At 65.1% G+C, this 26,792-nt stretch overlaps 10 protein-coding genes across 10 annotated transcripts in view; 2 read left to right on the top strand and 8 right to left on the bottom strand.

Annotated features, from left to right (window-relative positions):
* Positions 1-332: 332 nt before the first annotated feature.
* EMIHUDRAFT_217842 (hypothetical protein) lies at positions 333-998 on the bottom strand (the record flags this gene model as incomplete). Its single annotated transcript, XM_005760608.1, has 2 exons — positions 333-359; positions 576-998. The coding sequence occupies 2 exons, from the start codon at positions 996-998 to the stop codon at positions 333-335; spliced, it is 450 nt and encodes a 149-aa protein (XP_005760665.1).
* Positions 999-5,663: 4,665 nt separating this feature from the next.
* EMIHUDRAFT_359048 (hypothetical protein) lies at positions 5,664-6,024 on the bottom strand. The gene has a single exon (XM_005760607.1). It carries the CDS (start codon positions 6,017-6,019, stop codon positions 5,672-5,674), a length of 348 nt encoding a protein of 115 aa, XP_005760664.1. The 5' UTR covers positions 6,020-6,024; the 3' UTR covers positions 5,664-5,671.
* Positions 6,025-7,872: 1,848 nt separating this feature from the next.
* Positions 7,873-8,208, bottom strand: EMIHUDRAFT_217839 (hypothetical protein; the record flags this gene model as incomplete). Its single annotated transcript, XM_005760606.1, has 2 exons — positions 7,873-8,078; positions 8,181-8,208. 2 exons carry the CDS (start codon positions 8,206-8,208, stop codon positions 7,873-7,875), a joined length of 234 nt encoding a protein of 77 aa, XP_005760663.1.
* A 717-nt stretch (positions 8,209-8,925) lies between these two features.
* EMIHUDRAFT_359046 (hypothetical protein) lies at positions 8,926-9,501 on the top strand. The gene has a single exon (XM_005760605.1). It carries the CDS (start codon positions 8,976-8,978, stop codon positions 9,369-9,371), a length of 396 nt encoding a protein of 131 aa, XP_005760662.1. The 5' UTR covers positions 8,926-8,975; the 3' UTR covers positions 9,372-9,501.
* A 366-nt stretch (positions 9,502-9,867) lies between these two features.
* On the bottom strand, positions 9,868-13,110 carry EMIHUDRAFT_217837 (hypothetical protein; the record flags this gene model as incomplete). Its single annotated transcript, XM_005760604.1, has 8 exons — positions 9,868-9,933; positions 9,997-10,737; positions 11,469-11,707; positions 11,863-11,956; positions 12,215-12,475; positions 12,635-12,772; positions 12,853-12,928; positions 13,070-13,110. The coding sequence occupies 8 exons, from the start codon at positions 13,108-13,110 to the stop codon at positions 9,868-9,870; spliced, it is 1,656 nt and encodes a 551-aa protein (XP_005760661.1).
* A 487-nt stretch (positions 13,111-13,597) lies between these two features.
* Positions 13,598-14,762, bottom strand: EMIHUDRAFT_217836 (hypothetical protein; the record flags this gene model as incomplete). Its single annotated transcript, XM_005760603.1, has 2 exons — positions 13,598-13,669; positions 13,746-14,762. The coding sequence occupies 2 exons, from the start codon at positions 14,760-14,762 to the stop codon at positions 13,598-13,600; spliced, it is 1,089 nt and encodes a 362-aa protein (XP_005760660.1).
* Positions 14,763-16,515: 1,753 nt separating this feature from the next.
* EMIHUDRAFT_312087 (hypothetical protein) lies at positions 16,516-17,091 on the bottom strand (the record flags this gene model as incomplete). The annotated part of the gene is made up of 1 exon (XM_005760602.1): positions 16,516-17,091. One exon carries the CDS (start codon positions 17,089-17,091, stop codon positions 16,516-16,518), a length of 576 nt encoding a protein of 191 aa, XP_005760659.1.
* A 146-nt stretch (positions 17,092-17,237) lies between these two features.
* Positions 17,238-19,422, bottom strand: EMIHUDRAFT_453202 (hypothetical protein). The gene is made up of 5 exons (XM_005760601.1): positions 18,762-19,422; positions 18,557-18,632; positions 17,943-18,286; positions 17,608-17,864; positions 17,238-17,489 (listed from the first exon to the last, which is right to left on the bottom strand). The coding sequence occupies exons 1-5, from the start codon at positions 19,323-19,325 to the stop codon at positions 17,354-17,356; spliced, it is 1,377 nt and encodes a 458-aa protein (XP_005760658.1). The 5' UTR covers positions 19,326-19,422; the 3' UTR covers positions 17,238-17,353.
* A 4,377-nt stretch (positions 19,423-23,799) lies between these two features.
* On the top strand, positions 23,800-25,458 carry EMIHUDRAFT_465658 (hypothetical protein; the record flags this gene model as incomplete). Its single annotated transcript, XM_005760600.1, has 2 exons — positions 23,800-24,639; positions 24,706-25,458. 2 exons carry the CDS (start codon positions 23,800-23,802, stop codon positions 25,456-25,458), a joined length of 1,593 nt encoding a protein of 530 aa, XP_005760657.1.
* Positions 25,459-26,419: 961 nt separating this feature from the next.
* EMIHUDRAFT_106249 (hypothetical protein) overlaps positions 26,420-26,792 on the bottom strand; it is a gene marked incomplete at both ends in the record, with an annotated part of 1,705 nt that continues 1,332 nt past the window's right edge. Inside the window, one exon of the mRNA XM_005760599.1 lies at positions 26,420-26,662. Within this exon, the coding sequence (XP_005760656.1) occupies positions 26,420-26,662 (243 nt within the window). The remainder of the gene's footprint in view (positions 26,663-26,792) is intronic.

Here is a 26,792-nt window from a genome sequence, read left to right as displayed (position 1 = left end):
ACTGACGTTATCACACGTGGGCTGACTGGGGTGCGTGAGTGGGGTGCTGGGGTCTCCACTGCTGCCCCTCTGACTATTGCACTTTTGTCTGTGGTGATGCCTCTCCCTGAGAACGCACACACCGCCTCGTGTGTAATGCCCTGTGTTCCGCGAGTGCGTGTGCTCCGTCGTCCGTGCTAGACGTGTGTACCACTGACTGACTGGCTGTCGTCTGACTGGGGTGCGGCGACACGGCGGGTCAGGGCTGCACGCTGCTCTCCCCCGTGCCGTGGGGTGTCTGCCCGTGGGGCGGCTCCGTGTCCCGCCGTCGGCTGGAGGTGGACTCGCGTGAGCTAGAGGCGCACCTCATGGCACTTGGACTTGTGCGGGGCGGCGCTGTGTGTCCGCGTCGGGAGCGCGAGAGTTTGGAGGCGAGAGTTTGGAGAGACGCGTGGAGCGGGGCGCCATGGAGGGCGCGCGTGAGCGGCGCGCGCGCGAGCGGGAGCAGAGTGGGGCCGAGGAGAGAGGCGGCCCGTCGCGAGATTGTATCTCGGCTATCTCGACCGTCGCGAGATTGTATCTCGGCTATCTCGGACCGTCGCGAGGTTGAGCGCGTTTGTGTTGCCGCGCGCGCGGTAGTCGTCGATCAGGCGCTTGAAGGCGGGCTTCTCCCAGAGCGCCTCCTCGTACTTTGAGCCGTAGTTCGCAGGCTTCTTCGGCGCCGCCTTGCCGCCGCCCGGCATCGTCCCCGCCTTTCGCATCCGCAGCTCCACCAGCATCAGCCGCATGTCCATCTCGTTGAGCGACGGAGGGACCGGGACGCCGCTCTTCTCGATCTCGGCCTCGACGAGCTCGATCGGCCGCTCCTGCACCTTTTGGAACTCGGCGGCCACCGCCGGGTCCTTGTAGTCGATTGCGGCGATGATGCGGCTCGCACGCGGCAGCGCCGCAGGCGCCCGAGGGCCGCCGCCGACCAGAAAGCTGGCGGCGGCCGCGCAGATGAGCGCCGCCGAGGTCATGTAGCGTGGGTGCCTGCGGAGTACGTCCTCGTGGCTTAGAAGTGACGCGAAGCCGCGACGGTCACCAACGCAAGGGTTGAGCAAGGTGGCGTAAAGAACAGTCTCTGCCAGGGGCCCCTCCACTCGCCTGCACCTGCTCGAACCCTGAGCACTGTGCAGCGTTGCACGCGTTGCATGAATGCACGTTGAGTTGTACGAAGGTGGTAGTAATTTGTCTTGAGTATTGCGCGTCTCTCGACCGAGAGCGCTAGCCTCTACCCCTTCGGTCCGTCGAATCTCGGCGCGGCAGATGCGACGCCGAGACTGACGAAACCTCCCTGGTGGTGGGCTGCTGAGCCTCCCCCCACACAAGAACACCACAGGGACACTCGTGACACCCTAGACAACACATGCCACGAGGCGGGATGAGACTAGATGTCTCGGACGAGACTCGTCACTCGACGGAAACCTAAGTAGTGAACATCGGGTTGCTGCGCGGCGGGTCAACCCCATTATGCGCAGTCATCCAGATGTCATCTGTACCTAAGACAGTCGCCGGCGTGGGCGGGAGGGGCGACTATATCTGGTAGGCGCGGTAGCGGTAGACGGACGAGCCACAGGCTGGCAAGATGCCGATCGACATAGACCTTGCTCGAGCCGCGGCGAGCCCTGAAAGTGGAGCGTGTCAGGATCGGCTGCTCGGCTGTGAACTGACCTCGCTGTGAATGTCACTGCCGTCACAGACACTCTTGTCCATGAATGGTAAGACTGATAGTAGAGTAGAATCGGGTCGAGCGACCGGCCCAGTCGACCGTCCCCTCCCCTCAGCAGAGCGGGCGAGAATCCTAACGGATTCACGCCTCCTCTGCCAGGGGCCCCTCCACTCGCCTGCACCTGCTCGAACCCTGAGCACTGTGCAGCGTTGCACGCGTTGCATGAATGCACGTTGAGTTGTACGAAGGTGGTAGTAATTTGTCTTGAGTATTGCGCGTCTCTCGACCGAGAGCGCTAGCCTCTACCCCTTCGGTCCGTCGAATCTCGGCGCGGCAGATGCGACGCCGAGACTGACGAAACCTCCCTGGTGGTGGGCTGCTGAGCCTCCCCCACGCTCGGCCTTTGATGTGGTATGTTGGAAGGTCGACGCCCGGAACGGCCTAAGCTCAGCTGAACCCCACGCATAGACCTCCTTGAATCACAGTCAAAGATAAGGGCAACTGGCGGTTGGGTCGCTGACGTCGCACGACCATGCGCCCGAGCGACCGATCGTGATTATCGACCGATCTCGCAACTATCCCAGCGAGTAGTCCGGTGCTCCGGTAAAACCCCCCCGCCCCCGCCGTAGCGATGACGATGAGGAAATAGCACCCGACGCGAGTCGGGCCTACACTCGCTTGGGTGGCAAGCACGCCACAGTTGCACTCATCAACAGTGTCAAACACCGTTGCCACTGTCGACTTAAACGATAGCAGCTGCCGACCTGATTGCTGCTTCGTCGTGACCAAAATTTTAACTGAACGAGTTGAAGATCCTGCCCATACGGACTGCTGCTTCGACGTCGAAGAGCACTCTCCAACCGCGTCGTCAATCGACCACTGTTGCCCCATCGACGACATCGGCCGCAATCATCATGCGTCGCGCGAGGCAACTGAAAGATCGACCACGAGTGGATCGATCAACCTGCCCATCTGGCGTGCGCCCAGAGCTGGTCCTGGTAGCAGCCAGTAGATCTCTCTGAATCTGAATCCGAGCGTGAGACTAGTCAAGCATCTACTCAAAGTCCCTACACAGAAAAAGGCGAGTGAGGGACGCTCTCGGCGGATCTCTGGACAGCCTCGGCCGATCTCGGCCAATCTCGGCCAATCTCGGCAAATCTCGGCCAATCTCGGCCAACCCCGGCCAACCTCGGCCGACCTCGGCCAATCTCGGCCAACCTCGGCCTATCTCGGCCAGCCTTGGCCATCCTGTCCACCCTTGGCCCACGCGCCAACCACCTCGGCCCACGCGCCCAACAACCATGGCCCACGCGCCAATCTCCTATCAGTGGTCGATGGCGGGCCCATCGAGTGCCCTCCCGCCATCGCCTCCGGCAACGCCCCAGTCGAGTCGGTGTCATCAGTGACAGGTCCATCCGACCGCAACCGAACCCGCCCGACATCCTCGGCGGCCGTCTCTCAGACCCTACGCCACGCGGGTCGAAGGGTCGGAGATTGACCGTGGAGCGCGCCGCACTCGCCTGTTGCCCCACACGAAGACCACGATCCCCATTTAGGACGGGTAGTCGTGCGGGGCGCTCCCAGCCACACCGACTTACTCGGGAGCATGTTGACGGCGCCACATACCTCCATAACTACTCGGAGGGCGGCATGTCGTGGCCCGTCCCCCGCCCTTGAGGGCGTCGAGACGGGGCCGACCGCGTCTGCCGTAATTAACGGCGGCGAGTGAGGTCGACCCTCGCCCATACCTCCATCCACGGCCATGCGACACGCGGAAGAAAGCTGAACGGGAGCCTAGGGTCGGTCGGCAGCAGCCCGCCACCTGCAGGCCGCTGCTCGACCGCCCTGGAATCAAAGGCGGGGATGCCTCAACCTCTTGTCTGGCCCACTGAATGTATGTCGCCCGTACCCGGCCGCTGCTCCCGGCAGTAACACGAATACGGTTGACACTGTCCATCCGGACGTTTGAAAGTATCAACTCGCACCCGGTCCCCGCAGGAACACGAGTACGAGCCAGCTGGGTTCTGCTCCCGGCAGGACCAACAGCTGGAGATACTCTCGTCTCCGACGCTCGGTCCCTGAGACCAGTTACACGAGCGCGAGAGTCAGCCAGGCCCTGCTCCCGGCAGGACCACAGCTGAATTCAGCGAGCGTACAGGCTCGAGGTGGCATCGCCTCCTGATCCGCAGCGGTTGCAGTCGCTACGAGTAGTACGCTCGCGGTTCACCACCCTGCACTGAGCAGAGCGCGGATCCAGAGCATCTGTCATATAGATCCGCAAAGGCAAACCACGGCGACCATCCCGAAGACCACAGCAGTCCACACTGTGGCCACGGCCTCGCGTCGTTGCTTCTACGCGCTGTCTGCAGAGCCCGTCAATGCAAAATCCCCGTCAGGCGCAGACCCGTCTGAAGCCGCTGCTGACGCACAGCCGGCGGGTCAATCAGACACTGGGTGCTGGCCGTCGATGGGCCGAAGTGGGTTGCAGGGACAGCGCGCGCGGACTGAAGCAGAATGAGTCGGCCTGTGTCCTATCGACGCCAGACTCGACCATATTACGACTACCTGCCTCCAGTGCGGAGGTAGGCGAGGATGGACTGCCACCACTGGCATATGTCCAAGTCTGGGGACCCGCGCCGGCATCCAAGATGGTGCCAGAGGCTGGCCAGAGGGTCCCACATCACTGCAACGGTAATGACACTGACATAGCTAGCCGTACTGCTGGCCACGCCATGGCGATCCACTCTCGCGGCGTCAGCGGCTGAGCAGCGTCGCAGATGCTGTCGCGAAGGCCGGTCGGGGCCGCATCGGTGAGCTGACCCAGCCGGAAATCTCGACGACAACAGAAGATAAACGCATACCAGATCTTCGACTGCGCGCTGACCCACGTGTCTCCGTGTCGGTAGAAGAAGCGAGGCAGTCGAAAGACGAGCGCGATGCCGTCAACGACGACACTCGGCTCGGCTGCACCCACCGCCACCACGGCAATCGCAACGAAGAACGATAAAACCGCACGAGAACCACAGCACAGAATGGCACCGCAAGCGCCAGCGTGGACGAATGACGTCTCACGCCAACGCAAGCCTGCATCTGCGACTATATCTGGTAGGCGCGGTAGCGGTAGACGGGCGAGCCACAGGCTGGCAAGATGCCGATCGACATAGACCTTGCTCGAGCCGCGGCGAGCCCTGAAAGTGGAGCGTGTCAGGATCGGCTGCTCGGCTGTGAACTGACCTCGCTGTGAATGTCACTGCCGTCACAGACACTCTTGTCCATGAATGGTAAGACTGATAGTAGAGTAGAATCGGGTCGAGCGACCGGCCCAGTCGACCGTCCCCTCCCCTCAGCAGAGCGGGCGAGAATCCTAACGGATTCACGCCTCCGAAGATCGAAGTCGGCACAACAAAAATCCCCTTTGCAGCCAAGCCTACAGGGCACCTAATTGACTGAGAGCTAAGCCAGGGGAGGCGATGCCGGGGCCGTACAGCAGCTTGATGGTGCTTCGCCGGCGTAGAAGCGGCCGCGGAGGGCTCCGGGTGCCTGAAAAAGACGGATTTACGTGGGCTGTGGGAGATTTACTGTCGACCCAAACGACACTGTGCCGTGATCCTCTCATACAGGGCTAAATATTTACCGAGCCGTTTTAAAGTTCCACCGCTACGACTGGAGATATATCGAGATTTGCTCACCAGGAGCGTTATGGCGCGAAAGGGTTAAGAGCTCGACGCGAAGTCCGTCTCTCGCAGTCGCATCTGCCATCTCCGGTCCCGATTCGCGCGATTCCCAATGAAAACCGAGACCACAAGCACAACACACGGCTATCACGCACAGGGTGAAGGGATCTTCCTACGGTACGCGCGTATACTGTACGGTTGTGGGCTGGCAACGCGGTGAAAGAGAAAAAAATCCTTGGGCAACGCGGTGACAGTTTACGGACACCCATAGGTTTCTCTTTGGCGCGCCGCGCGCTCGGGTAGACTACTATTGCGAGGCGACCATTCTCTCCAGGTAGGCTTGCCGCTCACTGGCCGAATGCAAGCCGTCCCACTCGAAGAACGGAACGCTGATCACCCGCCAGCCGGCCGCCGCGAGGAGGCGCCGCTTGAGCAGCGTTGGCCCGTTGGGTTTGCGCACACCCCGGCAGTCGGGCAGCAGGAAGTGAAAGGGGCCGTCCACCTCGATCGCGATGCGTGACGAGGGCAGCGCCAGGTCGAGCGAGTAGCCGGTGCGCGGCTCGACATACTCCTCCTCGAAGCCGAAACGGACGGCGGCGAGGGCAGCCGAAACGGAGCGCTGCAGCGCCGAGACCCTCACACGTGTGTCGTGCATGGCGTCGCAGCAGAGCCGCCGCTCGGACTCGGAGAGAAGGTGCTGCTGCGCGTCTGCGGCGTGTTCCAGGAAGAGCCAGAGCTGCCATTGGTGCAGCTGACGGCGCTCATCGATGCTATAACCCGACGGACCCTCCCCAAGGGAGCCGCTGACCACGCGCAAACACTCGGCGAACAGCAGCGAGTGGTACTGGTCTGCCGTCGCATACGCCCACACCGTGTTGGCCAGCGCCTGTGGGTGGAAGCCAGCCACCCCGTGCCGCACCGCCGCCTCTGCCACCGCCGCGTACAGCGCGTCCGCGGCCACGCCCGCCTTCGCATACGCCCACACAGTATTGGCCAGGTTCTGAGGGGTGAAGCCAGCCAGCCCGCCGCGCACCGCCGCCTCCGCCACCGCCTCGTAGAGCGCGTCCGCAGCCACGCCCGCCGTCGCATACGCCCACACCGTGTTGGCCAGCTCCTGAGGCTTGAAGCCAGCCAGCCCGCCGCGCACCGCCGCCTCCGCCACCGCCTCGTACAGTGCGTCCGCAGCCACGCCCGCCTTCGCATACGCCCACACAGTGTTGGCCATGTCCTGAGGCGTAAAACCGGCCAGCCCGCGCCGCACCACCGCCTCTGCCACCGCCACGTACAGCGCGTCCGCAGCCACGCCCGCCGTCGCATACGCCCACGCCGTGTTGGACAGGTTCTGAGGCGTGAAGCCAGCCAGCCTGCCGCGCACCGCCGCCTCCGCCACCGCCTCGTAGAGCGCGTCCGTAGCCACGCCCGCCTTCGCATACGCCCACACAGTGTTGGCCAGTGCCTGAGGCTCAAAGCCAGCCAGCCCGCCGCGCACCGCCGCCTCCGCCACCGCCACGTACAGCGGGTGCACCAGCCTCGATCGCAGGCCGCACTTGGCGACGCCGTGAGCGATGTTGGCCAGGTTGCGTGCTTCGCATGACGAGACGAGGTCAAGCGTGCGCTGCACCAGCCGCTCAAGCTGCTCCTCGTGCCAACGCTCGATGCGATGCTTGCCCAGTTTGTTCCACAGGTTTGCAGCGTGGATGTGGTTCAAGCTCGCGCTGTGGGCGGCAAAGAGCGCGAGCAATGCGTCAGCGCTGCCAGCATTCGAGATCTGGCCGTTGATCTGCTTAGCATTGAGCTGACCGCCGGCAGCAGAGCTCTGTCGCTCGCCGCGCGATCCCGCACCGCGCATCGGCGGACTCAACCGGCGGTCGCTGTGCTGAGGCTGCCCCTCGCCCCGGCGGTCGCGCCGGTCATGGTCGCGCCTGGGATCGTGGTACCGATCGTCGCGCCGATCGTGCCAGTCGCGCTCGCGCTCGTCTCTGTACCGGTCGTATTGCTCGTCGGACCAACGCTCGCGCTGCTCATCGCGCCGTCGCTCATCACGCTGTCGCGGCTCATCGCACCGTCGCGGCTCGTCCCTCCATCGCTGCTTGTCGCGTCCGCAGTCGCGCTGACGAGGCTCGCCGCGCCAGTGACGCTCCTGGCCGATCATGTGAGCTGCCCTCGCCGTTGAAGCGCCATAGGACGTATTTTCTTGTCAATAACTAGGCTGTGAACGGGAGCAGTATGTAGAGTTCGATGATAAGGAATACGCTGTCGGACAGAGGAAGACGCTGCCGGACGCTGTGTGAACAAGGAAGACGCTGATCATAGATCAGACGCCGTTCACACACCGTCTCCCCAACTATCACACTCACACTGACAAGTGTGGGGAGGCAAGGCACTGTGAATCGCCTTATCTCTCACACTCCCCCATTGTCTGCAGAGACAACAAAGGTAAGGCGTCGCGCTGATCAGGGGCGCGAGCTAGTGAACGTGCTGGAATTGAACAACATGGGAGAAGCCGATCTAGTAGATCAGCCAGCGGACGAGCTTGGCTCGATGCTTGAGGAAGGTCGTCTTGTCGAGAGCCTTCGTCCAGATGTCGGCGCACTGGTCGCTGGTCGGGACGAACTCGGGCGAGGAGATGTTGTCCTCGTAGTGGAGGCGACCGAGACGCAGGAACTTCTCAAAGTGCCCCGGTTGCGAGAAGTGACTCTGTCCTCGACCCAGCCCTAGCTAGGCGTCACACACACACACCTTGAGAGAGTTGGCTTTCTAAAAATCTCTCTCTCTCACACCTAGCTAGGCAAGACCGTTTCATTTATTTACAACACCGGGCACGGGACTGGCGCGCACTGGCATTAACACGGTTGCACGACGTGAGTGAGTCGCACAGAAAGAAAAGAAAGAAAACAGACAACCCAAGGGAGGGATGGCACACACACACACACACGTGAGAGAGATTTTAGAAAACCAACAAGAAATCACGACTCTCACAGTGATTTGGGCTCGGCAGCTTGTCAGCCCTCAGCCGAAGCTGGGGCCGGCCCCGTAGCCGAGAGAGCCCTTCTCTTCACACGTGTGACCACGGTCCACGGATTATTATATCCTCGACCAGGTGTATTTTATTTTTGCTTGGCCGGACCTCATGCTGAAATTCTGCAAAAACCTGACCGGCCCCTGCGGTGCCCCTACCTACCTACCTACCTACCTACCCTACTTATGGGAAACTAAAAAAGAAATCACCGACGGGTGAAGGTGGGGTACTACACCAACTAAAGTGATGGATGGTGGTACTCTCCTGCAACCACAGTCCTTCCTGTGACATGGCAGGCCACTCTCAAGCCCTACAAGCATCAGATCACCCATTTGGGGAGGGTTGACGTCGTGATTTTCGCCGAAATTTTCTTTTTCTGCTGTGAAAATTCCAGCGTGAAGAGAGGGGAAAACCCGGCGGGAGGGCCCAGACCTACCCTACCTACCCCGGCATGCCGAAGCAAAAATAAAATACACTTGCCGCCGACTTCCCTGTTTGTGTGGAGTGCTCGACAACTAAGAGTCTGCGGCGGCGAGCAGCTCCCAGAGCCAGCTCTCAGAGCGCTACCAGAAACCGCCGTGGACACACGACGATGAGCGACGCCACGCGATCGCTCTCTGCCGTCGGCGCTGTCGGCACGATCGCTGTCGGGCTCATCCATGCATGGCCTACGGTCAACCAGCTCGAAATGCCCAAGCTGGATTGTGGTGATCTGTCCAGCTCGTGCAATCCAGCTTTCCTTTCAGCCTTTCCGCTCGAGCCGAGCGCCTGCCTGGACATCTGGGGGCCTCTCTTCCTTGGCATCTGGGCCTCAGCTTCACCGCCGCCCGCCGTCGCCCACATTGGTCTGGCGTGCTTTTGCAACTTTGCTTTCGCCGGCACGTTCGGCGTGTGCGTGGGTGCCGTGAATATGGCCGTCGGCCTAATCTCCCTCCTCGGCAGTCTCGGTGACATGGTCAGGCAGGGATCGTACTCGCGGATGAAGTAGCTTCGGGGCCCGCCGGGCTCTCCTCTCCACTCCGCAGAGAGACCGCACACGTTCTGCACAAAAAATCGTCAGAGCGGTCGCGCTGAGGCCGCGAAGTGACCTGTCCCCTGATATAGAGTGTTATAAGCTTAGTCTAAACAGCACACACACAGCACATTCCTACGATTCTCTACACTCTAGGGCGAGCTGGTGCGGCACAACCATGCGGGCACAACCTACGGCGGGGGCCGCAACGATCGCCTCAACAGTGTCCCGTCCGCTCTACTCCTCGAGCTCTACTCCTCTGCTCCCCTCTGCTCTACTCCTCTGCTCTCCTCTGCTCTGCTGCTCTGCTCTGCTCCTCTCCTCTCCTCTCCTCTGCTCTCCTCTGCTCTGCTCCTTCTCTTGCGCGCTCTCTCGCTTGCTTCTCTCTCTCTCCCCCTCCCTCCCCCGCGCACCGCCCTGCCTCGCCACTCCGGCTGGCGCAGCGGGGCGGAAGCAAGGCGCGTCTCCAGGGCTACCCATCGGGCGCCGCTCGGCCCGGCGAGGCCGTCACGCCGCCGGGCGAGAGCCTCGTGATGCCCTGCGGGAGGACGAGAGGCGTCTCGCCGGGCGGCGGCGGCGGCGGCAGCCCCTCCGGCTCGACCTTCCACTTTGACCACAGCCGCACCGCGCCCTCCTCGGCGGCGCGCATCCGCTCGGCCGCTGCCGGCGTGCGCAGCCGCACCTCGGCCTCGGCGTGCAGCAGCTTGCGCGCGCTCGAGAGCGACTGGCGGTAAAAGGCGAAGGGCACACGCGAGAGCACCTCGGGCGCATCGCCGTGCCGCCGCGCGAGCTCGAGGTACTTTGTGCGCCACTTTGCATACGTCGCGCTCTCGTAGTGCAGCACCACCGCCACGCCCGCAGGCAGGTCGAGCGAGCCAGCGCCGCCGCCGCCGCACGTCGCGGCGGAGCGGAAGTGGTGCGGACCGTGCGAGCGCAGGCCTGCGGCGGCGAGCACGCCAAACGACTTTCCGTTGGTGTACGAGCAATACTGCGTCGGGAAGTGGCGGAAGGAGCGGACGGCGGCGAAGGGGTTGTCGCAGTCCGGCGCGGGCAGCAGCGCCTCGACGTTTTGCATGTGCACGTTCGGCCGCTCGACGCCCGCCGCCGACAGCAGGCGGAAGAGCGGCGGCAGCCCGGCGGCGCAGTAGACGAGCTCGTCATCGTCGATGTGCAGGAGGTGCGTGAGGCCCGCTGCGCGCGCGCGCGGGATGACCGAGGCGATGTGGCCCGACTGGCGGTCCATCTGCTCGAAGTAGTCTCGCTCCCCGCGCGAGTGGAACTCGGCCTCGACCAAGCCCGCCCAGCGCGGCGACGAGAGCAGCGCCTCCAGCGACGGCGTGTCCTCGACGCGCAAGTAGAAGCGGGTCACGCCCAGCGAGTCGCGGTGGTACCTGCGGTTAGGGTTAGGGTTAGGGTTAGCGAGTCGCGGTGGAGGTTAGGGTTAGGGTTAGGGTTAGCGAGTCGCGGTGGAAGCTGCGGCGGAGCGGGCGCGAGGCGTGGGGCGCCGGAGCCACGTCTCAGCGTGCAGGAGGTGTCGAGGCGGTGTGCAGGAGGTGTGTGAGAAGTGTCCAGGCAGTGTCTCGGCCTGAGCCACGTCTCGAAGTTGGCGGGCTGCTTGATCATCGAGACGACCGCGAGCGAGACGCCGAAGGACGCGCCGAGCGCCGCCGCCGCGTCGCCGCCCATCGGCAAGGGCGCGGCGGCGGCGGCGGCGGGCGGCTCGAGCGCGTCGCGCTCCGGCGGCAGGATGAGGACGGGGTTGGGGTCGCCCGGCTCCATGTAGTAGGCGGTCTTTTGCGTCGAGAAGATGCGGCCGGCGCGATCGCCGACGGCGCGGGCGCGGTTGGCGTTCTGCAGCGGCGGCAGCGGCGGCAGCGGCGGGGACGCCGCCGCGTGGCGAGGCGGGTAGTGGAAGGCGGAGAGCGGAGAGGCGGAGAGCGGAGAGGCGGAGAGCGGCGAGGCGGAGAGCGGACAGGCGGAGAGCGGAGAGGCGGAGCGGATAGCGTGCGGCACGGAGGCGGGGGCGAGGCCGGCGGCGGGGGCGAGGCCGGCGTGGCTTGCGTGCACAGGCACCATCTGCGGCAGCGGCGAGTGCTCGGCCAGCCCGGGGTACGGTTCGGGGTACGGCGCAGCGGCGAGGCCGTGCGCGGGAGGGCGCTGCATGGCGGAGAGGGAGTGGCCGGCGACGTCGGGCGCGAGGAAGAGTGCCGCTGCGGGCTGCATCGCCAAGACTCCGTACACGACCGGCGCGGGCGGCGCGAAGCCGTACACGACTGGGCTCGCGAGCTGACTCACCGTCGGGGGAGGCACTCCTGGCGTGGTGGAGGGGAAAGGGGGGGTGCAGTGTGTGTGTGTGTGTGTGTGTGTGTGTGTGTGTGTGTGTGTGTGTGTGTGTGTGTGTGTGTGTGTGTGTGTGTGTGTGTGTGTTGGTGGTGGTGGGGGGGGGGGCAAAGCGATGGCGGCGCACCGAGCGACGCACCGCTGCCAGCGTAGAGCAAGCCTCCGGCCACGCCGCCGTCGGGGTAGGCGAGCTGCGCCTGCGTGAGCTGCGCCTGCGCGAGCTGCGGCACGAGCAGCGGCGCCGGGAAGGAGGCAAGGAGGCTGCTGTCTGCGGTGGGAGGCAGGCCGGCGGGGGCGAGGGCGCGGGGGCCGAGCGGGCGGAGGTGCCCCTCCCCCAGGGCGTAGACCTCCCCGCCCACCCCCGGCACGCCGAGCGGCGCGCCCCCCGGAGGCACTGGAGACACTAGCCCTCCAGGCACAGCTAGCCCTCCAGGCACAGCCAGCCCTCCAGGCACAGCCAGCCCTCCAGGTACAGCCACCCCGGAGGCATGGCCGAAGATGGCCGGCGGGGGAGGGTACTGGCCGCGCGTCGCCTGCCACGCGAGCGCGTGCTGCAGCTCCTGCTGCAGCGCCGCCGACCCACCGCCCCCCTGCGCCAGCGCCGACGCGATTGCCGCCATCCGGTGCGTCGCATAGTCGGGCGCAGCAGCAAGCTCCTCGCCCGCGCCAGCGCAGGGTGCCGTGGCGACGCCTTCGCTGCCAGCAGAGGAGACCCCCGCCGCGCGATCACTGCAGAAGTCCTCCGAGGCGGCCGTGTCCCGGCTACGCGACAGGCCGGGTGGGTGCGAGACCGCCGCCGCCGCCGCCGCCACCGCCGCGCGTCGCAGCGAGCGCTGCTGGCGCGCAGCCGCGCCGGGCTCGGCCGCGTACTGCGGCGTCATGCCAAGTGACGCGGTCACCCGCAGCTCCTCTGCTTGAGACGCTGACGCCACCGTCTGCCCGCTGCCGCTGCGCCGTTGCGGCTCCCCTTCCCTTACGGCGTGCCGTCTGCCGCCGCCGCCCACGCGCTCCCCTTCGATCGCCTCCCGCCCGATGCGCTGCGCGTGGGCACGAGCACTGGAGCCCGACGCAACCTCGGCCCAGACGGGAGGGGAGCCGTAGCGGCTGCGAACGGCACCGTCATGCGTGGGTTCGGACCGGCGGTTTCCCGCAATACGGTCAGCTGCGACTGAAGCCGCAGCGTCCACCGACGCCTGGGTGACATGAGGCGCCGCGTGGGCGGCCCGCGAGGCGCGCCGAGCAGAGCGCCGCCTGGCCACCGGGGCCCGCTCCGGGCACAGCCCCTGCTCGCTCATGGCAGCACATGTGTGTAGGGGCCAGTGAGAGTGACCAACCTGCGCACGATGATTTTCTTTTTGAGCGAGCCTTCGATCATTTCATTCTGTCCCGCGTCCACCCATACCCCTAACCTAACCTCGATGTAATGAAACAAACGCAAGGCGCACATGGCATATCGCTCTCGGGCCCACAGACAGCAAGCTGACCAACCTGGCGCTTGATTTCTTTTTCGCACTGAATGAATGAACTTGAAGTTGACGAGAGAGAGAGAGCGGGTAGACCGAGCACGACCGACCACACACAACCGCCGCCACACCACCCTCAGCGCTCAGGCTCTCTCGTCTGTCTCTCGTTAACGTCAGTAGCACAAGGAAGAAAGTGGGCAAAGGCCAGTGCCCCGAAAGAGAGAGGGAGCCGTGCGACTCTCCTCTGCTGCGCTGTCTGACTCCTACTCTAGCTCCTACTTCGGCACAATGACTTCGGCCAGGATGAGGATCTCGGCTGCCACGACCAACCGACCGCAGCGGCGCGCCGGCGCGCGCGGTTCGAGCCATGAGGTAAAGCCATGAGGTAAAGCCATGAGATCATGCGGACGATGTGAGCTCCGCGGTCGAGTCGACCCGCTCCACGGGGCTCATGATCAGAGGCGTCGGTGCCTAAACCCAACGCAGCCCGCGCGCTCATGATGGAGGAGCGGGACTCTTTGGGAGTGTGGCGTTGGAGCGCGCAGACCGCAGTGGACGAGACCCAGCGGCGCAGCCGCGCCAGCGCCGGAGATGCCCCGCGCGCCGGTGCGCCCTTGGCCGCGCCTATCCGCAAAAGAAAGAGAGAGACTCTTTTGCAGACGAGTTTGCTCCCGCTGCCACGCCGCGGTGGCGGATCGCCGGCGCGAGGGCAGGGCGGCCCGCGGCGGCAGAGGCGGCAGAGGAGGGGCGTGAGGAGGAGGAGGAGGATCGCCGCCGCGACGAGGCCGAGCGAGCCGGTAACAAAGGTGAGCACCGCCGCCTTCTGCCGCTCCGCCGCGCCGTGCGTGAGCTCCGCTGCGATCAGGGCGCGGCGGAGCTCGTAGTTCTTGCTTGCGTCCACGAGTCCCAGCAGGGAGTCCGAGCCGTCCCTCGGCCTCGCCGTCAGGAGGACCGACGAGCAGAGCAGGTGCGCGGCTCCTTCCGGAGGCCGCACCCGCACGACGGCGGGCAGCGCCCTCGACAGGCCGGAGAAGATGGCGGCCACAGACCCGCCCGGGGGCAGAGGTGGAGGGGCGGTCGCCTGCCCCCCTGCCTGCTCCTCGCCGTCGAGCGTGGCCCCACCGAGGTAGACAGCGCGCCGCTCCTCGCTTGGCACCCGAGTAGGTGTCAGCCTCACCGTGCTGCTGCCGTTCGCCGCAAGCCCCGCGAGGTCGGAAGGACGCTCCAGCGGCGCGTCGAAGAGGCCGAGGAGCGCCGCGCTGTCAAATGATCCGACAAACAGCGCGCCGCGCGCAGCTAGCCCCAACACGCTTCGCCGCGTAGCATCGTCGAGGCTCTGATTCGCGCTGCCTGCGGGATGGACCCACGTGTGGAGTGCGCCGTAATCGTCGAGGCGGCAGGCACGCAGCTCGAGCGCAGTGACCAGCTGTGGCCGCACGGAGGCGTCCTCCGACGACCACCACGCCCAGAACTGTCTCTCCCACGCGGTGAAGCTGTCATTTCTCGTGTCGTCGTAGATGAGCACGTTTGCCTGAGGGTTGATTTCGCAGCGTGTGGACGGCATGTGAGCTTTGACAGCGCGGCGCTTTGCACTTCGCAACGGCGTCTTCATAACGCACAGCCCCGGGCCCGAAATCGCACAGAGACAGTCACGCAACTCGGGCTCCCAGGGAAGGCGAGCAAAAACGGAAATTTCGGGGATTCGTCTCAGTCTCACGTGAATTCGTCCCTGTCTCACTCTCAGCGTCCCCTCGTGTCTCAATAGTTTGCTCCGTAATGGGGCAGTGGCAGGAGCCCAAGCACGCAACCTCGGGCAATCGGGTATTCTCGGGCGCCTCCCACTGCCCCGACCACATCACGACGTTGCACGGGTACTCTCGGGCAATCTGGGCACTCTCGGGCACTCTCGGGCACTCCCGGGCGCTCTCGGGCGCTGTCGGGCACTCTCGGGAGCCTGCCGCGCTGAGACGGACGAGAAGGCAGTAAGAGACTGCAGTGAGACGGAAGTGAGACGGAGTGATGGATCTATTGAGACACGCTGAGACGCTGAGAGTGAGACAGGGACGAATCGCAATGTGGTCTCAACCACGCACACACACACGAACAAACAAACACTGCCGTTTTCAAGCTCTGCGCCGCCTCGCGCGCAAAGTCGCGCGCGGCAGCGTCGGGCCGGCGCGGGGGGCCCAGAGGGTGTCCATGCGGGGGGGAGATGGGGTCCCATGGCCCGCCGCAGGCGCCGATTTTTTCGACTTTTTTCTTTTTTCGCAATTTTTTACTTGTTTTCATGGGAATTCGGCGTACTTGCGGCCATGCTATCACGCCTTGCGACAGCCTGTCGGCGCAGCTGACCGTGCCATGATGCACAATTGATCACCTGCATAGCTCGCGGCCTTAGTATTAAGCATTCAGTGACGACCTGATCGTACGGCCAGTAGGAAGGTGTCCTTCCAGCTGCGTGCACGCTTCTGGCGCAATGCGCGTCACCTCGGATGGGCTGCTGGCACTCTCGAGGCTATGCCTACACAGCCTCGCGCGCATGGGCAGTCAAGAGGGACCACGCACCTTCTCAGGACAGCGCCGGTGCCTCTCTCTTGGACCGGCAAACTTGGTGGTCTCGTGTCACCAATGTGGGACCAGTGCGGCATCGCGCCATCGACAGCTCTGAACTGCGCCTCACCACTGACCGGGAAGGCCGCCAAGTGGGCCAGCACAGGTCGCACATTGTGGCAGCAGTCAGCAGTGCATGGCTGATAGCTAGAGCAGCAGCGTCAGGGTCGCAGGGTCGGATCGTGTCAAGCCTCTCGCCCGGCCGGCCGCGTGCAGACGTCGGCCTGTCTGCTGTCTGGAGTGATCTGTCGGCGGTCAGTACGACCGATCAGGTTGGAGTTTTCTGATGATTGGAGGGTCTATCTGTATGTACTCCTCGAGATCTCTCCAAATCTGCCCTCTGATCAACCGTGATCAATCGGGAAGTCGGTGCTCTGAGAGACTCTGAGAGCCGGAGCCCCGTTTCCGCACTGCTGCGCGGCGCACGGTGTGGGCCGGGGGCCCCCGCGCCGGCCCAGAGTGTGAACCCCTACTGACGTACGCGCGCAAAGCGCCAAGCCCAACGTACACATGTCTCATGTGTTATCGCCTCGTACACGGCGGTGCTCAACGCATACCAAGGAAAATGCAAAATCTCTCGAACGCGCCACTAGGGCGCGAGCGCGGCTGACTGTGATTCGAGAAAAGTACGCGCGCGGCTGAGAGGCTCTCGCAGCCGCGCGAAAACGCTCACGCGCAGGGCGGCCACTGCGACTGCAATATCTCCCCTACCGCGGCCCTTCGCGAGGTGCCGGCGGAGGCATCGGTGCGATGAGGGAGCGAAAGAAGAGGGTGACGGTACTCACCAACCGCCACATCCACGACAGCCAGTGGCCGCGGGCGGGCAGTGCCGTCCACGTCGCTCGCAGGAAGCCGGTGGCCGCCTCCCACCACTCCGCGGATCGCACCCGCAGTCTAGGGATCGCGACTGGCTCGATCGCGCCGCTGGATGCCATCAACTGCAGCACCATGCCTGGGACTGCACGCGCCTCCTCCCGCTTTAGCACCGTGCCGCGCGAGATGAGCTTGACGCGGCCAGCGGGGTAGCGCCACACAGAGACGCACAGCGGATAGAGCGGCTCATCGTCCACGACGCCGAGAGTAAAGGCGGCGCCATTGTGCTTGATGACAACTGTGCTCGCTGACGGCTCTGCAGGCGCTGCTGACGTGGCGGTTGCGTCACACACAGGACAGCGGCGTGTGCGGCCCAGCGCCGACGCCGCACACGAGGCGCACATCACGTGGCTGCAGGGTAGGCTCAGAGCCATCGCTGCGGGGCTGGAAGGACACACGGCGCACTGCATATGTGAAGCTGGCGGTCGCCGCCGCGCGCGCCGTGCGGCGATTGAGACAGTCGACTCGACCGGCCCGGTGTTTTTCTTCTCTCCTTCCTCGGTAGAAGAGAGGCTACCGCCGACCCCTTCCGGCTAGAGGAGCCCCAAACCTGGGCTTTGCGTGTCTGACTGTCACTGTGCTGACGACGAAGGACCCCGCCGGCTGCCGCTGAGACAGGCGCTCTGCCCGCCTCTCAACCCATTTTCACACACATCGCCGGTCGCTGAGACCTCACCCCCGGTGGTACATCCACTGCTCCCCGCCCGTCACCGCGCCGAATCGGTAGATGCACTCGCGCACCGGCCGGGCGCGGCCGCGAACCTGCTCGCGCGTGCACTCCTCGGTGAAGTCGCAGCAGAGTCCGTACCTGTTCACAGCTAGAGGTGTGAAGAGACGCTGTTCACACCACACTCCTCGGTGAAGTCGCAGCAGAGTCCGTACCTGTTCACAGCTAGAGGTGTGAAGAGACGCTGTTCACACCACACTCCTCGGTGAAGTCGCAGCAGAGTCCGTACCCGTCGACCGAGATGAAGGGCGGTAGCTGGGAGGTGCGCGAGGAGGAGACCATCCGCATGTAGACGGAGCGGGACGTGTGCGAGCCCATGCTGCCGACGAAGAGGTCTGCGGTCGAGAGGAGCTCGAGCTCCGCCGCGAGCGAGAAGGGCGCGTTCTCGTCGAGGTCGGACCGGAACTCCATCCACGCGCGCTTGCGGAACTGCTGCCGCGGGTAGTCGAGGTAGACCTAGAGCGGGGTCGACCAGCTGATCACTCGTCGACCGGCAGCGGAGCTGCTGTCGGCGAGGCGGGGCGAGACGGGGACCCAGTTGAAGTCGCGTTCGCCCTGCAGCGCGCGCACGACCTCGCCGGTGTGGTCGTCGGTGGCGAGCAGCACCGTCCGCACGCCGTACTTTGCGCGGAGGGTCTGCAGCTGCTGGCGGTACACGCGCCACGAGTAGCAGCGCCGGCCGACGCCTTCGCGCGTGAGCTTGCCCGGCCGCTTCGGGTCCGGCCGCCACATCGCGTTCCACGGGCCTGGCTCGTCCACCTTGCGGTCGCACGAGTCGCCCTGCCGCACGTGCACCGCCGCGACGGGCGTGCGCTCCGCGTCGCCGCCGCCGCCGCCGCAGTAGGGCCCCCCGACGTGGCAGACCGCCCGCAGGTGCTCTGCGAGGTAGTCGCGCACGGCCTGAGGAGGGCGAGGAGGGTGAGGAGGGCGAGGAGGGCGAGGAGGGGGGCGTGGGCCGGGGTGGGGGCCGAGGCCTGGAGCCAAGGTCGTCCTCGGACGGGTGGCGGGCGAGGGCGAGGGAGGTGTGTCGTGGACCGTGAGTCGTGAGGCGTGTGCCGTGGACGTGCGTCGTGTGCCGTCTGTCGTGTGCCGTGGACGAGGGCGTGCAAGCGGCGCCTGTGTGGGCTGCGTGAAGGCGCCAAAGACACTTGTGGCGGCGACGTACTGCATCATCCCTCCGGGCTGCTCGCCGGCGAGGGAGGCGTTGTAGAGCGCCTCCGCCGCCTGCGCCACCGCCGTCCCTCTCGCAGGCACGTGCGGGAGGGGCTGGCTCGGGAAGCGGTGCCAGAGGCAGTGCCACGCGGCGCGGACGGCGGCGCAGCGGCGGCCCGCGGCGAGCGGGCGGGAGAAGACGTTGCCGGGCATGCTGCTGAGCCGCTCAAAGTCGATCTCCTCGCGCCCGCCCCCGCCAAAGTCGAGCACGTTCCACCGGAAGCCCGGCTGGGGAAGCGGCCGGAAGCGCGAGCCGGGCGCAGGCGAGCCGCGCAGCGCCGGCCGCTGCCTCGGGCCAAGGGTGAAGTGGTAGTAGTTTGCCGTCGCCAGCTGATGCACCATCTTGCCCATTGTGCGGGGCGGCACCGCTGCGATGCGAAAGGGCTGCGCGTCCCACTCTTGCTCCCAGTGGGCGCGCGTGAGGACGGCGGCAAGGGCAGCAAAGAAGCCGCGCTGGCAAAGCGCCGCGTGCGGCCGGCCCCACTGGCGGAGCCAGCGGCGAGGGGACGGGAGGAACTCCTCGTCGACGCCCCACCGAACACCACACGCGAAGCCGTGCATGCCGGCGCCGCACGGCTGATAGAGCAACTGCAGGATCGGAACCTGGTCGACGGTGCAGGCGTCGAGCGCGGCCTGCTGCGCCGCGGACGCCGCCGACGGAGCTCCGTGCTCGGCGAGGTATGCGCGCACCGCGGCGTCGCTCATGGACAGCTTGAATGGACAGGCCGAACCTCAGGACAGCGAACGGACCGGCTGGGAGGACGGCACGCCGCCACCACACAGAGATGGTGCGCTAGCCGTCGCCCGCCCTTGGGCGTCCGCTGTGAAGTTTTCTATTGGTGCACCCAGCCTACTACTCGAGTAGTACTGTGCTGAATGCTTGCCCAGGTGTGAACAACACCTCGTGACCACGGCGCCGCAGGCGCCTGTTGATGGGTCCAGGTGATAGCCCTGGATGGGCAATGCATACGCCTAGTTGGACCTCAGATCGCCCGACCGCGTCCCGGTGCTCTGTGGTCGGATTTTGCAAAACACAAACAACGCTAAAAATCTCTCTCTCTATCGGATTTGTGACGCCGCCGCACCGCGCCGCGGCCGGGGGCCCTCCGGAGGCCGAGGTGCGAGGATGGCCGTGGCGGACCGGGACGAGCTCTGGGAGGTAGAGTGTCAGTGTATATATTGTAGAGGCCAACCTTGTGCACAATATATCTCAGTCTAGCTAAGCCATGGGAGGCGATGCCGGGGCCGCACAGCAGCTTGATGGTGCTTCGCCGGCGTGCGTCCCGGAGCGGTCCCGGTTGGGCGGTCCGAAGGAGAAAACTCAGGACAACGCCGACACCGCTCTGATTCGACTTTTTACTTAAAACAAAGACGGCGGCACGCGCCGCGCCGTGGCGCGTGCCGCGCGTGCATCGGAGAAGGGTAGTTCGTCGTGTTCACGCCGGGATCGTGTCCTGAGTAACCTGGGCAACCATTCAGGGCGACGAGTAGTCGACTAATTCACGTTTGCGAGTACGCAAAATGCTTCCACCAGATGCTGACAAATATGAGCAGGAGCGGGTGGGCCTCGAGGCGCTCATGATAGTCCTGCTGCTCGGCAGCCTCGTCGCTGGCGCTGCCTACTCGATCCTCAAGCTGCGGCAAACCCGCCGCGCACTCGCTGACGTCGACCTCTCCGCCATCCTCTCCGCCGCCGACTCCAAGATTGACGGCTCGCTCGCTGACCGGCTTCGCGACGGCTCGGTGCGGCTGCTCCGCTGCAGCTGGCTGGCGTCGCCCGCCTCCGACGCCTACCTCGACCGCGATGCCTCTGGCGCCGTCATCATGAAGAGGCGTCAGGACCTGCCGGCAGAAGCGTTTGTGCCTTGTGACGAGGCGGTGGCAATGCTCGAGCGAGGCGACCGGTCTGTCCTGTCGCTCTCTCACGGCTGGCTGACGGCGCTGCACCCGGACCCTCATGGCACCACCCTTGCCGCCGTCCGCCGCTTTCTCTCTTACGACACGGCAAGTGCGGCGGCCGGCGACACCGGAGTCAGCGATGCGGGGCTCTTCCGTGGACTGTCGACCTCCAGCGACACCGGGCTCTTCTGGGACTTTTGTAGCCTTCCGCAAAAGGGGCCCAACGGCGAGGTGCGGAGCGAGGAGGACGCTGCAATCTTCAAGCGCGTCATTGAAGACGGGATCATGGGGTCCTTCTACGCGAGTGTGACTGGAACGGCCGTTCTCCAGCAACGCGATGTAGTCATCCCCCCCGGCGCCAGCACTGGGTTTGGACCGGGCGAGTACAACTCAACGCCGTACGAAGGCGAGGGCGGGCGAGGCTGGTGCATCTTCGAGCAAGGCGTGAGCATGACGGTGTTGGCGCACCTCACCGCGGCGGAGAGCCAGGCGTCGGAGAAGGGCAAGGCGCTGCCGAGGCGGTTCTGCAGGGCACAAGCTAGCCGCGCCAAGGTGTACGATATCGCGGGAGAGGCGCCGGTGGCGCGCGAGTGCTCCCTGCCGCCGAAGCAGGTGCTCGCCGAGGCATGCCGCGCGATCGAGAAGGCGCGCTTCACGGGCAAGGCGGACCAGTTGATGGTGCCGCAGATGCTGGCCGAGTTTGAGTGGATCTTTCGCAGCACCTTTGAGCAGGCGCTCGAGGACTATGCGACAAGCGGCGTGACGATCAGGCGCAAGGAGCAGGAGGCAGTAAGCAGGGAAGCCACGGAACAGCGTCGCACGCCGCGTAGACAACAGGGTGATGACGCTCAGGATACTGATGGAGGGTCGGAAGCAGTATGACCTTAAAGTTAACTATAGCAGTGGTGAACTGAGGCTACGGGGCCGCGCTCGTTGATATATTGCTCTTGTCCGGCCTGCGTGCTGAGAGAGCGCTGAGCGGCGGCCCGTTGCCGGGGTCCGGGCTGGTTTCCCAGAGTCCACAGCGGCTAGATTCGGGTGTGGGAGGCTATGGCGACACTAAGTCGATGGAGTGAGGAATGTGATCGCGCGCGTGCAGGCGAAGCAGGGAGAGGGTATGAGAGCACCTTTGCGACGCCTCGAATCCACAGGTCGAGTCGAATCATCAATTACAATAATTTGTTTTGGAAATGTTGCTTACAGCCCCACAAGCCACAAGAAGTTCACTTGGCGCCCCTTCCGCCCGACCTGGCCTTGTGCTCGGGCGGCAAGTAAAAGCTGCGCGGCTGCCCGTCCCACTCGGTCATGCGCAGCACAACCCCCTCTCTCTTTTCTCCCAGTAAGCTAAAAGTACGTACCGAGAGAGATTTTCTCCCAGTAAGCTAAAAGTACGTACCGGGAGACTTGAGCGACGTCGACGGCGGACAACAGAAAGAGACATGCTTGGTGGGATTAGTTCCAGCGCACATTCGGTGCGACACGCCTCTTGTATCCATTTGGGGGGCCTGACCTGATGACGCCGCTCCTCCTCTTCCCCAATGCGTCCGAAATCGTGCTCTTTGGCCTCGAGAACATTGGTACTGAGGACTGCCTGATGAGACGGATCTCGACCAGCCACGCGATGGCCCATCTCCACCGTGTGCAGAAGATGACCGAAGGCGCCAACTTTGCGCTTTCCGGTGGACCTCTCAATTTGTCTGCGAGGACATCGTGCGCGGTGCCACTTCTGCTGCGCTCTGTGCTTTCTCTTGCCGGACTCTCAGTGGCGGGCCGGGCGAGTCGCTACTCTGTGTCGAACTTCAGCGGCCTCTACACCGACGCTCCAGATGGTGAGACTCCAGACAGCTCCAAAAGTGAACTCGGTGCTAACGGACGTGTTTTCGGCGGAGGGCAAGGCTTGAACCTGAGCGACACTGGATGGGCGAACAGGTTCCGCTGGTTGAGAATGCAGATCTGGGACGCGAGCAGGCGACGAGAGGTCCGTGTCTACTTCGGCCAGGTCGACATCCGCAAGAGCTCAGTGCTACGGGTCTTCCAAGACTTTCTCGTTGGTGGTCGGTGCACTGTCCTGCTCAAATCGGCGCATTATGTGTTGCGGAACCCCTCCAACTTTGCACCGCTGCAGTCGGTGCTGCTCCAGTACTCGCACGGCCTAGTACAGGACGATACAGGGATGGCAGTGGACAGCATGCTCCGTTGGCGAGCCCGCAGCACGACAGGAAGCGGCAGCGTGCCTGCCAGCAGCTCCCCTCTCTTTCTTTCGGGTATGGAGTCCGTGAGTGCGGGCAGCGTGCATGCAACCACGGGCGCTATTTTGTCGTACTCCTCTTCGGCGAGCGCTCCGAATCTAGACCCTATTGCCTTTAAGGAGGCTGCCCTCGCGCGTCTCAGGAATGTGGCGGTGTCTTTTGAGTCCGGCGCCTCCCGTTCAACTCTTGCTGTCGCCCTCGCTGTGTGTTTGTCAAGAGAATCTCTCTAGTGTTTGTCAAGCTTCCGCATGAAGTGACGCGCCTCCTCCTTATTTCCAGCGCAGCTGCCGCTCAGTATGTGCGCCAACGACGCCTGTGGTGGCTCACTGTCTTCTTGTTTCCAATCGTCCCAGTCTCTCAGTTCTCCGAGTCTCCTCCTTGCCTCGCGCGCCTCTTTTGTGGCCTCGTCCCTAGCCGCTTTGCACGCTCTGCATCCCCAGAACGCACTTCTCGTGGCGGGGCCCCTCATTCCCCGTTTCTTTTCCCCCTCTAGAATATACGCCTGTGGTGTGCCCCATGTGGCACCCCTACCTGTTGTCGTGGGGTAGGGTGGTAGGAGCCAAGTCCAGCCCCTTGGAGCACTTGGAGTGCACTATCAACCTAAAGAAAGAAAGAGAAAGAAAACAGACAACCCAAGGGAGGGATGGGAGGACGGCACGCCGCCACCACACAGGGATTTTAAGGAGAGGGGTGTGGTGCGCTAGCCGTCGCCCACCCTTGGGCGTCCGCCTCTTCCTATCTATCTCTCTTCGCATTCTCCCTCCGATTCTCGCTGCAACCTTCGTGCCACCTCGCGGTCGCCCCCTTCTCGTCGTGCTCTCCCTGGTCGCTTCTTCCTCTGTCGCGTCGCTCTCCTCTGCCTCGTTCTGCGCCGCCGCCGCCGCCTATCAACCTCACATCCAGGGTAAGGCAGACTGGAGCACTTGGAGCACTTGGAGTGCAGTTGGCAGCGTCACATCCGGGCGCGGGTGAATTCCTTTTTTGGCCGGTGCTTGCGTGCTGCGAGCACTGCTCTCTTCGAGGAGAAACGGATGCCCACGGAGGCCACGTCTGCGGCGCTGCTGGTGGCGGCTCTGCTCGCCGCCGCTGCCGCGCTCGCGGCGACGCACCTCGAGCGGCCCGGCGCCGCTGACGACTGCGCTGCCGCGGGAGCGAGCGTGCGCATGCAGCTCGAGGAGCTGCGCGAGGAGCTGGCGCGCAGACAGCAGCAGGTGGAGCACTGGCGAGCGCTCGAGGCCTCCTCCGCCAGCCTCGTCACGGCCTCGGAGCGCAGTCACGCCGCGTGCCGCGAGGCGCACGAGGACGCGGCGAGGCAGCTCGAGGCGGCGTTGGGCCAGCGCACGCTGCCGGCCCGTTCCGACGGCTGCGAAGTGTGCCCGCTGCCGCCGCCGCCGCCGCCGCCGCCGCCGCCGCTCGTCGGCACCGGCCGCAAACGCTGGCCCATCATGCTGGCGGGCGTCGCAAAGGAGGTTGTCGAGCCGCCGGCCGCCGGCGCGGCGCAGCCGAGCGGCGCAGACGACGTGATGCTCACCGCGGTGGTGCGGCCGCCAGAGGGCGGGCGGGCGGGCGTGGCGGGCTGCGTGGACGAGGAGCAGCGCTACGAGCGGCTCGAGCTCCCTCTGCACCAGGCGGGCAGCGTCCTCGGCCTCGACGCGGCTCCTCTCGCGATTGGGTCGATGCGGGCGGGCGAGCGGGCAGCCTTCTTCGTCGCGGCGGGCGGAGGGTGCCCGGGGCCGCTGGGGCTCGAGCTGCACCTCCACGCCGTGGCCGAGGTTGAGGACCTCTCTTCCGACGGCGGCCGCTCCGTCCTCAAGCGCGTCCTCTCGCCCGGCAAGGGGAGGGAGACGCCCGCGCGCGGGGCGACGCTGACGGTGAGGCTCGGCTCTCACGCCTAGGAAGGTCAGAACCTTCTCTGAACCTTCTCTGAACCTCCCTAGGTGAGGCTCGGCTCGCCGTCGCTCGCCAACGCCTCGCTGGTGCCGGCGGCGGCGGCGGCGCTCGGCGGCGACGCGGTCGGGAGGGACGGCGCCCTCTCCGTCGGCATCGACGACGGCCGCGTCGTGGGCGACGCGCTGCGCCTCGCCCTCCACTCGATGCGGCGGGGCGAGCTCGCGCGCGTCTCTCTCTCGCAAGAGCAAGCCGCTCTCGAGCCGCTCCTCGCGCCCTCGCGCGGCGGCGGCGGGCCCGTGCAGGCCCAGGTCGAGCTCATCTCCTTCCGCCACCAAGCGCGCGACGCTGCCCCCTCCGCCGCCTCTGCCGCCGCCGCCGCTGCGCCTCCCGCCGACCCGCTCGCCGGCGCCGCGTCGCTCAAGGAGGAGGGCAATTCGCTCTTCTCCGCCGGGCGGACCAAGGAGGCGTGCGCCGCGTACTCGCGCGCGCTCGGCATGGCAGCGGGCGGCGGGGGAGGCGGAGGCGACGCGTCGCGCGCGCTGACCCTCGCGCTGCGCAACAACTTGGCCGGCTGCGAGCTCAAGGCGGATCGGCCGGCGGACGCGCTCTCGCACGCGGACGAGGCGCTGCTCCTCTCGCCCGGCGCCGCCAAGCCGCTCTACCGCCGCGCGCAGGCGCTGCTGGCGCTGGGGCGCGTCGGCGAGGCTGCTGCGGCGGCCGAGCGGGCGGCGGCGGCGAACCCGGCCAGCGCCGACGTGGCGCGGCTGCAGGCGAGCATCGCGGAGCGCGGGCCGGCCTGAAGCTTCATGGTGGGGGTCGGCGACGGTGGGGCTCGGTTGTATGAGGCGCACGGCAGCATGAGGGAAAGGGACTGAGCTCGAACAGGTCGCGGCTCTGCTGCGTCGTGCGAACACCCGTGACGAAAAACGGACACACACCAAGCGCTAAGCGTGATGACGTGAGTTCGAATTCGGAGGTACATCTGAGCAAAATTGGGCCCGCTCAAGATGTGAAAAAAATTATAAGGGTCAAGGTGCCGATTCGATCCGGAGGCCACTCGATCCTCGAGCGGCAGACGGCTCGGGTTGGCATCGTAGATGATGGACTGGAGATGGTGCCCACTCAACGTCCGATGATATAGCCAAAAATAATAAATAAAAAACACATTAAAAACCGAGGGAATTCACCACACACACCGACGCCCGAAGTGCCAAGAAGGACGTCACCAGTACGAAACCTCAGAAGGCCAGTGGCGTCGAGAGAACATTCCCTCGAGAGCAAAAAAAGAAAGCACAACCAAACCTCCTTCCCAGGTTACCCCCGCCAAATGCCGCCGTTCTCGGGGCATGCTATCCTGTGTAAGCAGGGCAGGTGGGGGAGGGGGGCACTCCCACGGACGTATGTATCCGTGGTGACTGTCTCTAGCGTCGGAGGCAAGGGCGAAGCTAAGAATATTTAATTTTTTTGCTGCGTCGTGCGAACTGCGAAGGTGAGCCGTGAGCCGTAACGCGTAAGCCGTACAGGAGTGCTCCACGAGAAGGCGCAGTAGCCCGGCCTGGGCCCTGGCCAAATATCCCGTAGTATTTTTTTCAAGACAGGGACGAATCTCGAATGCGCGTATGCACCATGGCAAGCCCAATCGCACATGCCTGATGGACATGCGCGGCCCCGTCGGCCTCGCCGTTCGCCAAGCCCCAAGCGTGCCGGCCGGTCAATGTGCCCTCGCACGCGGACGCGTGTGGGCCTCGCGGTGCCGGGCTCTCACCCGGGGAGGCGCTCGAGGAAGTCGGCGATCAGCTCCGGCGCGCGCGGGTTGTCGAGGCGAAGGTCCTCGGCGCCTAGGAGGAGAGGGAGGGCCGGAGCCGGGTCGGGGGAGGGGGGAGCGGGCGGTGCGGCCTCCTCCCTCTCGCGTCCCTCGGCGGCTCGCTGGCGGCCGAGGCAGAGCTGCTCCGGCGAGAGGACCTCCTCAGTCACCATCCGCTGGACGAGCCCGACGGCGAGCCCCTGCTCTCGCGAGGGGGGGGGGGCGGCACGGGGGAGAGAAGCGGGTCGGAGAAGGGAGTCGGAGTCCGACGGGGCCCGAGAAGAGAAGCAGAAGACGGCGGATAGGAGCAGCCCGGACACTTCTACCTCG

Source organism: Emiliania huxleyi (genome assembly GCF_000372725.1).
Source record: "Emiliania huxleyi CCMP1516 unplaced genomic scaffold EMIHUscaffold_75, whole genome shotgun sequence".
Taxonomy (NCBI): domain Eukaryota; phylum Haptophyta; order Isochrysidales; family Noelaerhabdaceae; genus Emiliania; species Emiliania huxleyi.
This window is presented reverse-complemented; position numbering and strand designations above follow the sequence as displayed.